General features: G+C 36.0%; 1 protein-coding gene and 1 pseudogene across 1 annotated transcript; one reads left to right on the forward strand and one right to left on the reverse strand.

Moving 5' to 3' along the window:
• Window positions 1-214: 214 nt before the first annotated feature.
• Window positions 215-1450, forward strand: LOC113321606 (annotated as a pseudogene).
• A 143-nt stretch (window positions 1451-1593) lies between these two features.
• LOC113321605 (structural maintenance of chromosomes protein 2-1-like) lies at window positions 1594-9860 on the reverse strand. Its single transcript, XM_026569485.1, has 20 exons — window positions 9208-9860; window positions 8047-8727; window positions 7748-7891; window positions 7352-7642; window positions 7076-7261; window positions 6800-6964; window positions 6648-6704; window positions 6510-6572; window positions 5716-5801; window positions 5383-5479; window positions 4801-4917; window positions 4477-4695; window positions 3705-3845; window positions 3467-3634; window positions 3146-3330; window positions 2887-2980; window positions 2700-2788; window positions 2384-2609; window positions 2023-2097; window positions 1594-1928 (listed from the first exon to the last, which is right to left on the reverse strand). Exons 1-20 carry the CDS (start codon window positions 9523-9525, stop codon window positions 1812-1814), a joined length of 3519 nt encoding a protein of 1172 aa, XP_026425270.1. The 5' UTR covers window positions 9526-9860; the 3' UTR covers window positions 1594-1811.
• Window positions 9861-13849: the final 3989 nt, after the last annotated feature.

The following is a 13849-nucleotide window of genomic DNA, read 5'->3' on the forward strand; positions in this document are numbered from 1 at the left end:
ACTGGAGTTGCCGAATAAACTTTACACTGGCCCCTCTTTTTCTTTTTTCTAAACATCCAAGCTGCAGCAAACAACTGGAAATAGTTGATTAACGTGCTTTTGACATAGATGAAGCAAGAAAACAGCATGAGATGCACGCGTACGTAACGCGTATTTAGAATAATCTCCACACCTTTTTTATCTATCTCCCTGTTGCCGAATCCAATCCTTTCATCAGAACAATAATTTACTCTGCATTTTTAGAACTTTTCTTGACTTTGGGTTGTCTTTATATATACCAACTCACCAATTTTTCCATTCCCTCCTCGAACGTTAGCAAACTCTTTCACAACCATCTTACAATTGATCTGATCTGATCGGCATAATGTCATCCTACTATCCATCACAACCATCTGGTCCATTAGAAGTTGAAATCAAGATATGTTCAGCTCAAGATCTCAAGAACATCAGCTGGAAACACGGTCCTCTCAAACCATATGCCGTTGTCTGGGTAGACCCAAAAGCAAAATGCACAACCAAAGTGGATGGATATGGAGATACATGTCCGAACTGGGATGAGAAATTAACCATTCCTTTACCTCCACCTCCTCCTTATAATTCTTCTCCTTCACCAATCAACAACTCTTACCTATTTGTTCATCGACATCGTTCATCTCAGATCATCGGATGAAGATACAAAACCGTTGGTCGGTTCAATCAGGGTCCCACTTAAGGAAATCGTTGACGAAGTTGGGATGGGCGAATGGGCTCACCGGAAGCTGCATCTCAAACGTCCGTCCGGTCGTCCGCACGGGAAATTAGAAGTCGAGATTAAAGTCCGTGAGAATCGGTATCGTGCACCGGATCCATACTACGCACCTCCAGCATCAGCACCACCGTACTCCTCCTCGACCGGCAGAGACTATTCTCCATCTGGATCATACCCGTATTCTTCTGGTGGAGCTGCTCCTCCTTCTGGGTATCCCTATGATCCACAGCCGTACGGGCAGAACCCGGCATATGGACAGCCTAGCTATGGTCAACCTGCTTATGGTGGTGAGTACGGGGGAATGCCCGGAAAGAAAGACAGTAAGTTCGGAATGGGGACAGGTTTAGCTGTGGGTGCGGTTGCAGGGGTTTTGGGTGGATTAGCAATATCTGAAGGTATTGATCATTTGGAGGATAGCATTGCTGATGATGTGACTGAAAGAGTTGAGGATGATTTAGGATATGATGATGATGATTATTGATTCATCAAATGAGAATGTCTTGTGGCAGAATTGGTGTTACCGTTGAGAATACCAAGGTGTGTTTTGGTGTTCATTTTATGGTTTATGTCTAGTTTAGTGAATGTATCTTCTGCTTTGCAGTTAAAGAAGCAAAAACCAACATCTTGTTATTAGAGTTGTAATCCAACCAAAGTAGATAAATGCTCCCTCAATAAAATGATCTTATATGGTCTGTTTAGTTATTTATGGGAATTAAACCAAGGTATTACCGTAACCTAAATCAGAATGGCACAAAATCGACGTTTTGAATTATAAACAGTCAGTTAGATTAAGCGACCACTATACTGTCAAATGTTCTACTCAAAAGTTTGGCTGACAATGCAAACGCAGAGAAAAAAGGTCTTCAGATTAAAAGTTCAAGCTAATTGATAAATAGCAACCAATATCTTTTGTGAATTTGTCCAAAATACATCACATGTTACAATCATTATATTACAGAGTTGAAACCAGGTTGTAGAAGGTTGTCAGTTGTCACCATAAACGTAATTTGAGTTCCTTCGAACGAATGTTATGGTGAAATTGCCTTGAGTGCAGATGAATGTATCACCTCTGCTTTGGAGCGACAGTTCTTTGAACTGTGGAAACACCATCAACGAATTTGGTACGGAAAAGGACATTTGCGTTGTTAAACATCCCTTCTTTCAAGGATACCACAATGAACTGCAACAAAAACAATGGATAACGGAATAAAAGGTCAAACCAAACAATTACTAACAAGTTGAAAACACACATGAAAACAGTAAGCCAAACAAACCTGGGAATGAGGAAAATGACTTTTGATCATCCTTCCAATATTCTGTGTGTGGCTGAGATCAAGGGCAGCATCAACCTATATTAACCAATCAAGAAGAAAAAGATGAATCAGTATCCATTACGAAGGCGCGGGATAAAAACCTAAAAGTATCCACAAATCATTTTAGCTTTAGATGTTTGTCATATTGCTGATGAGGCAAAATCGCCTCTAGTTCATGATGTAAATCAACTGCTTCAGTTTACTGACACAGTGAACTTGTATATATACTAATAAGAAGAAGTTACTGACTAGGAATCGACGAAGTTAGCTGTCTAAAGACTTATGAAGTAACAAAAAGTTCTGGAAGATAAATTTTCAATACCTCGTCAAGAATATAAAGTGGTGCTGGTTTAAAGAGAAGCAATGCCAAAATGAGAGAAAGGGCAAGAAGAGATCGTTGCCCTCCACTAAGCTCGGACAGGGACTGCTTCCACACGGTTCCAAATGCAACACGAACCTCAAGACCATCTAAGAAATTACATCCTTCAGGAGGCTCCAGTTTAGCCATGGTGCCAGGTAATAGGGTAGAAAAGATGGATCCAAAATCCCTGTAAAAGTTCAGAGTGAAACTTAGAACCGCTCATACAAATTTAAGTATATCAGCAGAAGAAAACTTGAACTAAAAACTGCAAACTTACTTGGTAACTTTAGCCCATGTAACTTTTAATGTCTCCTTTTTCTTCTCATCTAGCTCTTCAATAACCATCTTGATCTTTGATTTATCATTCTAGAAAAGATGCAATACAAAATATAAATTAATACAGATTATCATAACATGAGAGGCACAGGCACTATATCAATATTTTGGAAGAGGCAACAACATACCTCAATTATGTTTTTCTTGGATATTAAGTCGTTATATTCGTCTTCTGCTTTCTCAAACATTGCCATGACTTTCTTATTGACTCTCTTCTCAAGACTACATTCAAATACCAAATGATTAGTGAGGCATGCAAATTCAACTTTCAGCTTTTGCAGAACATCGGGCAAACACTTGGATCCCATAAATTCAACCAATGTGAGAGAAACTGGTACTTCAAGGAAGAAGACTTTGATAGGAGATAGAACTAATTGAAACGCATACCTTGACTGATCAGCTTGTAGTTTTTCCAATTCCTCTCTTGATTTGTGAGGGTTGCAAGAAGAGAAATCATAATCAGTCCCACTTTTTCCAAAAAGTTGTTGCTCAGCAGCAATCCAGCTATGCTTCTCTAAGAGCTTATCAACCCTCAACGAACAGTCTTTCTGTTCCATCTCCATTCGTTTCACCTACAGCATAAGATCAAATATCAAACATAAGAAATTTAAATATACAGGAACTGATGCATCTCTGATACTAAGTAGTTCCTTCGAGATGGAATCCATGGCAACTTATATACAATGTATAAGATAGGAGCCATTGCACCTCATTTTCCATTTTCTTTCTCTCCAGATTTGCCTCAGAAAGTTTATGTTGAAGATTCTGCTGCTCCTTCACTATGCCACTAATTTGAGAATCACACTCTTTTATCTTCGCACGTACCGAATTGAGTTCAGATTGAGCTTGATCGAGATCATCATTGATGGAATTGACCTGCATGAGAGAAGCAGAAGTGGTAAATGTTTGAGCTCCATCGAGCTTGCTAAAACACGTCAGGACATACCTTGGCTCTATGTTTATCCACATCAACTGCGAGACTGCTAATCTGAGCCTCTAGATCAGCTACTTGAGTTTCCAGGGAGGCGTGCTCTTGAATAACAGCTTCCTTTTCCATAATGAGTCTCTCTCTCTCATTTTCATATTCCTACCATCATGCATGAACAGATAAATTATTATAGGTAGACCAGAAAATGATCCATTCAAACCACTGGTGATGTAATGTTAAGTCATTCAACATGGGAAGCAATGCTTAAATACAAAATAATATCTATTTGATGTTTCTAAAGATCAATGCCTATTAAAGCACACGGAAGAAAAATATTGTTTTACAAAACAAAGCAACATATTTTATGGTTTTTCATAGCTAAGAGACTAGTTTTAATCAGGATATATGTTCCCCTACCAAATAAAAATGGTTTCAGACCTGTAATACTGGCACAGTTTCTAGAATTTCTTCTTTTTCTTTTATCAATATTTTCTAGAATTTCTGGAAGTTTAACTAAACAGACTTCGGGCTTGTTCTCTGGGGTTTCAGAACCTCATGTGTCGCTACAGAAAACAGACATGATAGCTCTCAAGTCTGCAACAGTAATTACACTTATATCAAACGCAGCAAGAAAGAAAAAGAAACTTCAAGAAAAAAAAAAAGGTCATTCTGAGATGTAAACATCGTACTGACTTGTTTAAAAAAGAGCTGAAACATGCGACTTCTCAAAATAGGAAGTTGTTCAGTAAAGTAAATATATTAAACACAACCACCTATTTCCAGCATTTACCTTGAGATCCTTGGAAGAAGACTGCATCTTGACTTTTGTTGCCTTAATCTTTTTGTCTAAATCCTTAAGTTTGCTCTCCCGTTTATTAGTATGTTCCTTAATAGATTTTTCAAGCAAGGACACGGTAGATAAACACTTGTCATACAGCAGTTGTTTATCTTTTACGCTCTGCTTTGCTTCATCAAGCTCCTGCTCTAACTTTTTTACTAATTCAGCTAGCTACATTACAAATGTAAATCCATAAGGATTCGAAAATAGCTCAATTTAAAGTACCTAAACTGAACAAAAAATTGCTTTTTAACGTGTTAAAGCTTAAAGCAGAACCTTGTGGTGCTCATTTTGCTCAGCTCTGCTTTGGAACAGTGAAAGCTCGTAAGACTTCAGTTCTAACTGAGATTTAAGGTCCATGAACTTTTTTTGAAGAGGTTGTAGCTGGGAAATCTGCAGCATTAACAGAAATTGTGGGAAAAATAAATACTTTAAATATTATAAGTTCACAACTTTTCATTTCTTACTAACACCCATCCCTAGAAGAGAACAGAACAGAACAGCTGTAAGCTAACAACTAACTTGCTGAAAACAAAACAACGTAGTACAAAAAAACACAAGATTAATGTTGATAGTACAAAGATTGAAGTGGAGGGTTACTTCGTAAAGTGTATGTCCTTGCAAATTGAAAACCTCCGAGTTTTTGAGAATACCAAACCATATTTTTGAGAATACCAAACCATAAAAAGTAGATAATTTGAAAAGAAAAATCCAAAAAGTATGATGAAACTCATGGACCTATCAAGGCACTGGAAAGTGTATAAGGCATTATTAAGAGGCTCCATAGGAACCCTGGGCTCGCATTTAGTTGTTAGACTCCATGAGAAGAAAAAGAAAAAGAGGAAAAAAAATATTGACCTTGTTCTCAATTTCCATTAGTCTCTTCTCATGAAACGAAAGCTTTGATTCTGCTTCTGTCAAGGCATGAAGAATCCTTAACAATTCCTGATCGTTTCTACAAGCATAAGTGGTAAAGTTAGAAATGATACTTGAAAACCATGTTTAATAATAAAAAAAAAATAGTATTGATAAAATAAAAGTACTAAAAACATGTTAATAATACAGTAAAATAAATGAATGAAGTTTGCAAGTTGCAACAGATAAACCTTCTGAAGGAAAAAGCGTTTACGAACAATAAAAATCTACAGAAGGAAACAAAAGCAATAATGTGCAAGTAGAGCAACTACTCACTTGCGGTGACCACCGGTCACAAGCCCACCTGGCCGAAAAATATCACCTTGAAGAGTAACACATGATTTATCGAATTTCTGATTCACCTACACAAAATTTTGCAATAGAAATATCAGATCAAAATGAGTGCAGAGTCTCGTTCGTAATGAACCTCTATAGAGGGCGTTTATATCGGCACAATGTCTGGCTGAATAATCATGCATGACAAGTTCAATAATTAGTTATGGGTTTTTACAGTCATAACTTGTGGGCCACAAGATATATGAGAAGGTACTTTTCAAGAACATAAAGGTTGTGATAGTAGCCTTCATTGAAATTTTTTGCTTTAGTTGGTGATGGATACTTACTTCCATTACAAAGTGATCAACAAACTCAAACTTACACCTAATGGTTCGTAATGAAATTGTAATCTCGTAGCCTGGCATTTGTATGCATAAATACTTATATTCCTTACATTAGCTTCCAGTAAAAGAGAACTTAATCACTTACTTTGGATTACATCCTGCCTAAGCAATATGAACAGCAATAATTTTGATTGATAAAGATCCATATGGAAGGTAGGAAATACATATTACTGATTAATGACTAGCCAAGAGGAAAAAACACAGGTCTGGCATGTATCAAACAAGCATTGAACTGATACTACTTTTGGGATCTTTTAGCACCAGGAAGCACCTCCACATTCATAAATACCTCAAGTTGAGGATCTTATTAACTAACTATGTCAGCAAGTTTAAACTAGTGACATCAGGGGAGGCAATAAATGTATATAAATCCATTGGTAAAGGGCATACCTGCTTTGCAGCATCACTAGTTTTACAAACAAAGCTTGAACCGAACACATGTTCTACTGCCGCCTGCAACATAACTAAATCATCACTATTATAAATTAGACTTAATAACATACCCAAATATAGGAACAAATCTTGTACCTTAACTTCCTCATCATACACAACCAAAGACAGTGCAATTTCTGCATTCCCATGAACCTAAAACAAAGACATCTTTTATAGATTTTATTCAAGTAATTTTATTCAAGTACAAAGATTTAAAGAGAGTGTGGAAAGAAGTTTCCGTTACTAACCAAATTCACAGCGTTCTGTAGTATCTGTTGGGGAAGAATATTGCGCTGGATTTTGTTCAGTGGTACAATGGTTACTCTGTTTGGAAGACGACCTCTCTCGATTAGTTGTGCACCTGTATCTTCATTGTCTACAACAACATTGTATAGTTTGCCTCCTGCTACAACCTGCAAATGTAATGCAGCATAAAGCTCCACAAATTTCTACTCTGTATTGATAAGTCACTGAAAATAGACTACAACTTAAATCAAAACAATGACAACAATTAGGTATCTAACCTCCAAGGCAGTCAATGTGGAACTATCCTTCGCTTTAATGAGCTTTGCAAATCTGCCTTTTACCTTTGACCTGTCAAAATTCTTCACTGGGTCGCTGTATGTGAATTGAGCCCTTGCAGATTGACCTGACAAATTCCGGGTCTCCTCCCTCAACTTTTGCACCACCTCTAACTCTAACTGTCGGTCCTGAGGTCATTTGACGTACATAAATGGATTTTTCAGCTATTTGAACAATAATGTTAAAATTGGATTTAGGCATATAGTTAAGATCGAAACCTTTTGCAGAGCTTCCATCTGACCCTCATTGTAGGGAACAGATTCAAGAGCCGTTTTAATCTTCTCTATATCTGTTTTATAATTCCGAAGTCCATTCTCTACAGCAACAGCTTCTGCGCCCTTAGTCTTCAACTGCTGCCTTTTCTCAACCAGCTCCTTCTCACAGTGGCTAATTTTTGTTTTCAGCTGTTTCAATTCGGTTTCAGCTGTACCAACAGCAGCTTTAGCATCAGCTAATTGGTCCTCCATGCACTTATCCTCATTCCCACTGCTCTTACCCGCAAGCACACCCTGTCAACAGGACAATTAATTTCTTAGGATGAAGCTTGTTTGCGGTTAAAATGCATGCATCTACAAAATCTCTTAACAAAGAGCAGTGTCCATTAACACGCTTACCTGGTACTCCTTTTCATAATCTTCCAAATTCTTAGAGAGGTCACTACATCTCTTTTTGAGACCTGCAGCTCCATCTTCAGCCTTTCTAACAGTGGAATCCCTTTCCTCAATTGACCTTTTAACATCTTCGATACTTTTTGCATGCTGGCAAAACATCAACAAGCAGGCACCAAACTAATTAGAATCAGACAAAATAACTCGATAAAACTTGATTAACATTATAAAGGAAGAAATGGATTTGAAGAAAAAAGAAAAAGAGAACCTTAGGAGCAAAAAGAGCAAACAAACATCCAACTTACCTTTTCGGCATTCTTTTTTTCTACCCTAAGGGAATCCTCTTGATTTTTCAATACAGATGTTGCCTTCACAAGGTCGCAAGACAAAGTATCCACCTTTTCGGACAATTTTTTTACCTCACCACCCAAGATAGCATCTTTTTCAGCAGTCAAGTTTGATATGTTCGTCTCCATATCCTGAATATTTAACTTTATAGTTTCTGTATCAGTATCAATCTGAGTTATGCTGGCCTTTATTTGCTCCACCCCATTGACAGCATTATCTCTTGTCCGCTCTGCCTGAACAAAATCAAAAGCAACGCAGAACCTTCTTAGCCTATCTAGTTCGGCATTACCATTGGCCCACTGCATGTACTGACACTTTTCTTTCCTCAGCTTCTCCAAAGCAGGTAGTATTTCGCTATCAAGAAGCCTGTCAATCTCATCGACTTTGCTCTGCTTCTTCTCGAGTGTCTTTAAAGCATCCTCCTTTTTGGTCTCGTACATTCTTGTTCCAGCAGCCTCTTCAAGCATAGATAAAATCTCAGGAGGTTTCATGTTCAAAACCTTTGTGATGCGCCCTTGCATAATTAAGAAATGTGGATTGTTAACATTGAGCTGCACTGAATGAAATAGATTCTGAACTTGCTTAGGTTGTGCAACGCGGCCATTAATAAGGTACTTGTTTCTCCCGCCAACCACAATCTATAGATAACAACAAAAACCTGTTATATAAATTACACTCGTATAAACTTCAGATAACGACAATGTGGAGTCTATGCTGTTTTGCTGTTTACGTATACTAAAACTTGCAAGAATTTCGAATTCAGATTGTTTTTTAAGTAAAAATCGAAATCTACAATATCCAACATTACAAACAGTAAAAAGGAAATCCACACACTATACAAGGTCATGATGTCCATAGCCTAATTCACCAAATTGCTAAAATTATGAACACTATTGCACCTGACTCTTGAAATGCAAACAATTATAGAAAATTCAAAAGCTTTACAAACGATAGGGTTTTGAAGTTCACATACAAGACATCATGCCAAAATGAACAAAAAAGAAAAGACACTAATGTCCCAGTTAGCCCCCCAAAAAAGAACATCACACACTAGGTTAAAGTTTTGCAATTGACATGTCAAAAACTCAAGATTGTAAAAAAAAAAATGATGTCTTTACCTGTCGTGTAACTGTTATTTCTCGATTATCCTCGTAACCAAGAGGGCTTCGATTTCTATCCGAATTATCAAAAACAACCGAAACGGTCGCTTTAGTAATTCCAGCTTGCCCTTGCTTATACACTAATTCCTGAAGATTCGCAGCCCGTACTTGTTGCAAATTCGTGATTCCAAGCACGAAACAAATAGAATCAAGAATATTAGATTTTCCTGAACCATTTAAGCCCGTAATAGCATTAAATAATGGATCAAATCCAGGTACAACTGTTCTCGTCGCATACGACTTGAACCCCTCTAAACAAATCTCCTTGATATACATTTCTCCTTTATTCTGGAGTTCACAAAAAACCCTAAATCTAGTAGAACTTGCAGTAAGACCTATCCATAGTGAATAAATCAGATGCGGGATTCAGAAATTGAAACCCTAGAACTGATTTCCACCTGCTTAAATTAACCAAATCGCAAAGAAAATAAAGAAAAATCTAATGACCTAAAACCCTAAAATCAGAAATGGAGACAGGTGGTGATAGATGGAGAGAAAGGTCTCTGAGTTTGAAACCATAGATCGGTTAGCGAAACAGCGTATGGTAGAATCGGCACCAGGTTAAAGACCGAAACTTTGAAATGGAAGGGTTTTCTTGGGGTCTGAAAATTTATCAGTAGACGAACAGATTTGGGAGAATGGGCGGGAGTATATATGCTTCTCAATTTCAAAAAGGACAGAAAATTCCCTGCTACCAGTAGTACGTTAATATCAAACTAAAATAAGCGGTAGATGGAAACTAAGCAGCCCTACGAAAATGGAAAGCGTGAGCCGTCGATATGAAACAGAAGGGGCGTGTTTAGTAGGGTCTCATTTTGCTTGCACACGGCGGGGAGCGTGTTTTGTATGACGTTCATTGGAGTCTCATTTTGTGTGCACACGGCGGCGAGTGTTCCCTCGGCACTTCAATATACCAAAACTCAATCTCTTCTCAGCCATGCATAACCGTATACTAATCTGCTCACCCTCCTCTAACGAGTATATATTTCACATATTTTTTTGATTGGTTGATTATTTAACTGATGATACCCTTCATGTTTAGAATCACGATCCTTGTTACATAACTCCCTAAATTAAATCAAGGGTAGAGATTGAAATGTGAAATATACACCCGTTAAGGAGTGTGCACGAATTCGCACTCCCAAATAATCTCGGTTAAATTGGGGCTTATGGTGATTAATTGGGGCATATGGATTTCTTCATCCACCCAATAGAGAATTATAAGGGGTGTCTAAAGTGTATTAAAACATTAGATTACCCTTATACATTCTTAATAATTCCTAAAACAAATTCTAAAATCTAAATCATTTTTATTAACAATCTTCAATCAAAAAATAAAACCCAATTCATTAAAAAAAAAAAAAAACTAATCACTAACAACAATTCAATACTCTACTTTTTGGTTTTTGAAAAAAAAAAATCGGCGACAAACAAATTCGAGTGATTGAGTTAACTCCCTTCACGAGTTCCTTTAGAGAAACTCAACAACGATTTAACCATGAATCTCTGAAATTTCTTCATCTAATTTTCTGAAAAATCAACTCAGAATCGGTTTATGTGTGCACTAGAATAAACCAATTGTAGCTGATGTTACCAGGAATCGGTTTTTGGTGTACACATACATAAACCGATTATGGGTTGATATGATGAACATCAACCACAATCGGTTTATACTAATGCACACATAAATCGATTCTGAGTCCAAATTTGGATTTGTAGAGAAATCAAGAATATATCGATGTTTATGTGCCTCAAATATAAACCGATTATGTGAAATATCAAGTCTTTTGTATGTTTTTTTTGCTAGAATCGGATTATGTGAAAGACCACATAAGCTGATTCTGGTTAACCCATTTTTTTTCTTCTAGTTAATACTCGATCACAAAATGAGTATGAAATCATACTCGATTTCAGTTTGAGTGCAAGTGAAAATAGTGTTATACTCGAATTGGAAATGCGTATGATTTTGCACCCAACTTGAAAACAAGTATAATTTTGAATTCGAGTATGACTTCTCAAGCGATTTGAAAATGGGTATGAAATCATACTCATTCTTAACTCGAGTATATGTATGGAGTAGAATAAATGTTAGTTGTATTTGATGTTTAACAACACATAATTTCCCGATCAAAAAGAAAAAAAAATACCAGAATCGGTTTATGTTCATGTCCATATAAACCGTGTAATATCCTGTATTTTTTTGTACCTTTTTGGGTCGGGTTTTAACCGAGTTAGATTAAATTGTTGTTTGCATTGCCTTAGCCTGTGTGGGTTGCTTGAACTAGAAAAGCTAGGTGGAAATAGAATAACCTAAATAACTTTAATCAATAATAAAATTATGAGAAAATGAAAAGATAAATAAATAAAGAAAGAATATAATAATAGATTTGATGTAGTTATTATTATTAGGAGTGTTATTAATATGAGCATTAATGTATGGTTTATAAAGAAATTAAAAAGAAAAAGAAAATAAAATAAAATGTTTTAACCAAAATGTTAGAGAGAAAGAGAAGGAGATTAAGCCAGGTCTTTAGAGAAGAATTTTATGAAGAACTTAGGGGAGATTGTAGCTAATAAAAGGTAGAATGTTTAATCCTTTTCGCTTTGTGTTTCTTTGTTATACTTTGATTTCAATTTTGTTTATTCTTACATCATTAGGGTTCTGAAATTTGTCTATTTAATTTGATGCATATTATTGATGGTCGGACTTCTATTATTGGTATATAACATGATTGGGTATCACTAGTTAAAATTTGAGAGTATTCCAACGTATGTTCACCGTTGAAAGTTTGTTTGAATTTGGGTGATAGTTTCTGAATTTCTTGACAGTTTCGTGTTGAAGTGGTTTTGATGTTCTTAGGCAGTCTTAATGATGTTAAAATGATTTCAGGTCTTAACAAAAGTTGTAGATAAACATCTTATCTTTCATTTTGCTTTGGAATTGTTTGATTTGAGAATAAAATGAATTTACTGTGAATATTTTTCTAATATGATGTTATCTGCCCAGTTTTTAGAATGATCATATAAACGGAATATCTTTTGTTTGAACCGTTGGTTTTGTGTTGGATATGTAATATATGAATGTGTTAAGAATGTTTCTGTAAAACATGAAGATGGTCAGACACAGTTATCACCTGAAACACGTAATATAAAATGTATGCAGTTAGTGTGTTTGATAAAATGCCTGAGATAAATGCATAATGTTTGTAGTATGCTATTAAGCCATGGTTGCTTGTATTGTTTGTAAAAATGATTTCAAAAATTGAAATGAGTTCATGTTTTACAGTTATATGAAATATGGTTTCATGCTAATGGCGGGTAATGATCTCCGAGAGTTAAATGGGTAATGATCCCCATGGGAACTTGTGTTTCCCGATCACCGATGGCGGTTGTCCGTACCGGTAAACGATGGGTGGATGTACAAACCAAGGTTTTTGTACCGTGAATGAAACGGGTAATGATCCCCGAAAGCAGATGGGTATGATCCCCATAGGAACTTTTGTTCCTGACCATCGATGGAGGCTGTCCGTGCCAATAAACGATAGGTAGGTGTACGAACCAAAGTTTTCGTACCGTGAACTCATGGTTTCTCTGTGAATATAATAATACGTGAATAAATGTGTTGAACCATCGATGAATTACTTGTTGACAAATATTTTGGTATTGTAAACTCATGGTTTGTTGGTAATAATATTAAATTGTGAATCGTGTGTTAAAATCTTTATTGAATGATTTGTGGAAACCTTATTGGTTTTATGAACTCAAGTATTGAAATATGAATTGAAGTATTTGTATGAAATATTAATAGTTTTATGAACTCACACGTGAAATCTAATTGTATGAACTGTTGAAAATATTATTGGTGTTATGAACTCAAGTGTTGAAATCTAATTTGATAAATTATCGGCAATTGATATTGGTATTGTCAACTCATGATTGAACAAATGAAATTGGATGATTCGAAGAAAATAATACATGTGTGGTAATCTTGTTGGTAGAAAAGATATATCATCGACTAATCGAAATTATGTACTATGCTCATGTTGTATGTTATTTGACTCATTGAATTTGTTATGCTGTTTTGAGATTGGGAATGTATTCTAATGAGTTGTCATCTTACCCCAATTGACATACCTTGCAGATTTATTAGAGTTGCGCAGCGGAAGCTAGAAATGAGTAGCTTAGTGATTGAATTGTTTACTTGGATTTGCTTGAAATGTAAATCTGAACTAAAATGTTGTTAAAGATGTTTAGTAAATTCATATGAATCAAATCATGTATATAAAGTTTTAGTTATGTTTATTACAAAAATAAACTTTAAGTCTCTTTCCGACCCGTAACGCTTCGAGTTATGATCTTCATATGGGTTTGACCCTGGTCCGGAACTCGGGGAGTTACAAACCGATTATGGATAATCGGTTGATTTTCATGTCTATATAAACCGATTATGGGTGAAAGCAAATTTCTGAAAATTTATGTATGTTTTTGAAGTCACAATCGATTGGTACTAATGTGAACATAGACCGATTCTTGGTTGGTGTTCTTAAAAAAAAATTCAAATTTTTAAATTTTTTCATGTTTAGATGATTCATTAACACAA

This window comes from Papaver somniferum, chromosome 11, assembly GCF_003573695.1.
Source record: "Papaver somniferum cultivar HN1 chromosome 11, ASM357369v1, whole genome shotgun sequence".
Classification (NCBI taxonomy): Eukaryota; Viridiplantae; Streptophyta; class Magnoliopsida; order Ranunculales; family Papaveraceae; genus Papaver; species Papaver somniferum.

Excerpts from the sequence above, each read along its gene's own strand:
- LOC113321605 (XM_026569485.1), bottom strand. The coding sequence starts at position 9,525 with ATGTATATCAAGGAGATTTGTTTAGAGGGGTTCAAGTCGTATGCGACG. Across the intron at positions 3,846-4,476 it reads CTTCTTCCAAGGATCTCAAG|GAATATGAAAATGAGAGAGA; the intron begins GTAAATGCTGGA and ends GCATGATGGTAG. Across the intron at positions 2,981-3,145 it reads CTACAAGCTGATCAGTCAAG|TCTTGAGAAGAGAGTCAATA; the intron begins GTATGCGTTTCA and ends ATTTGAATGTAG.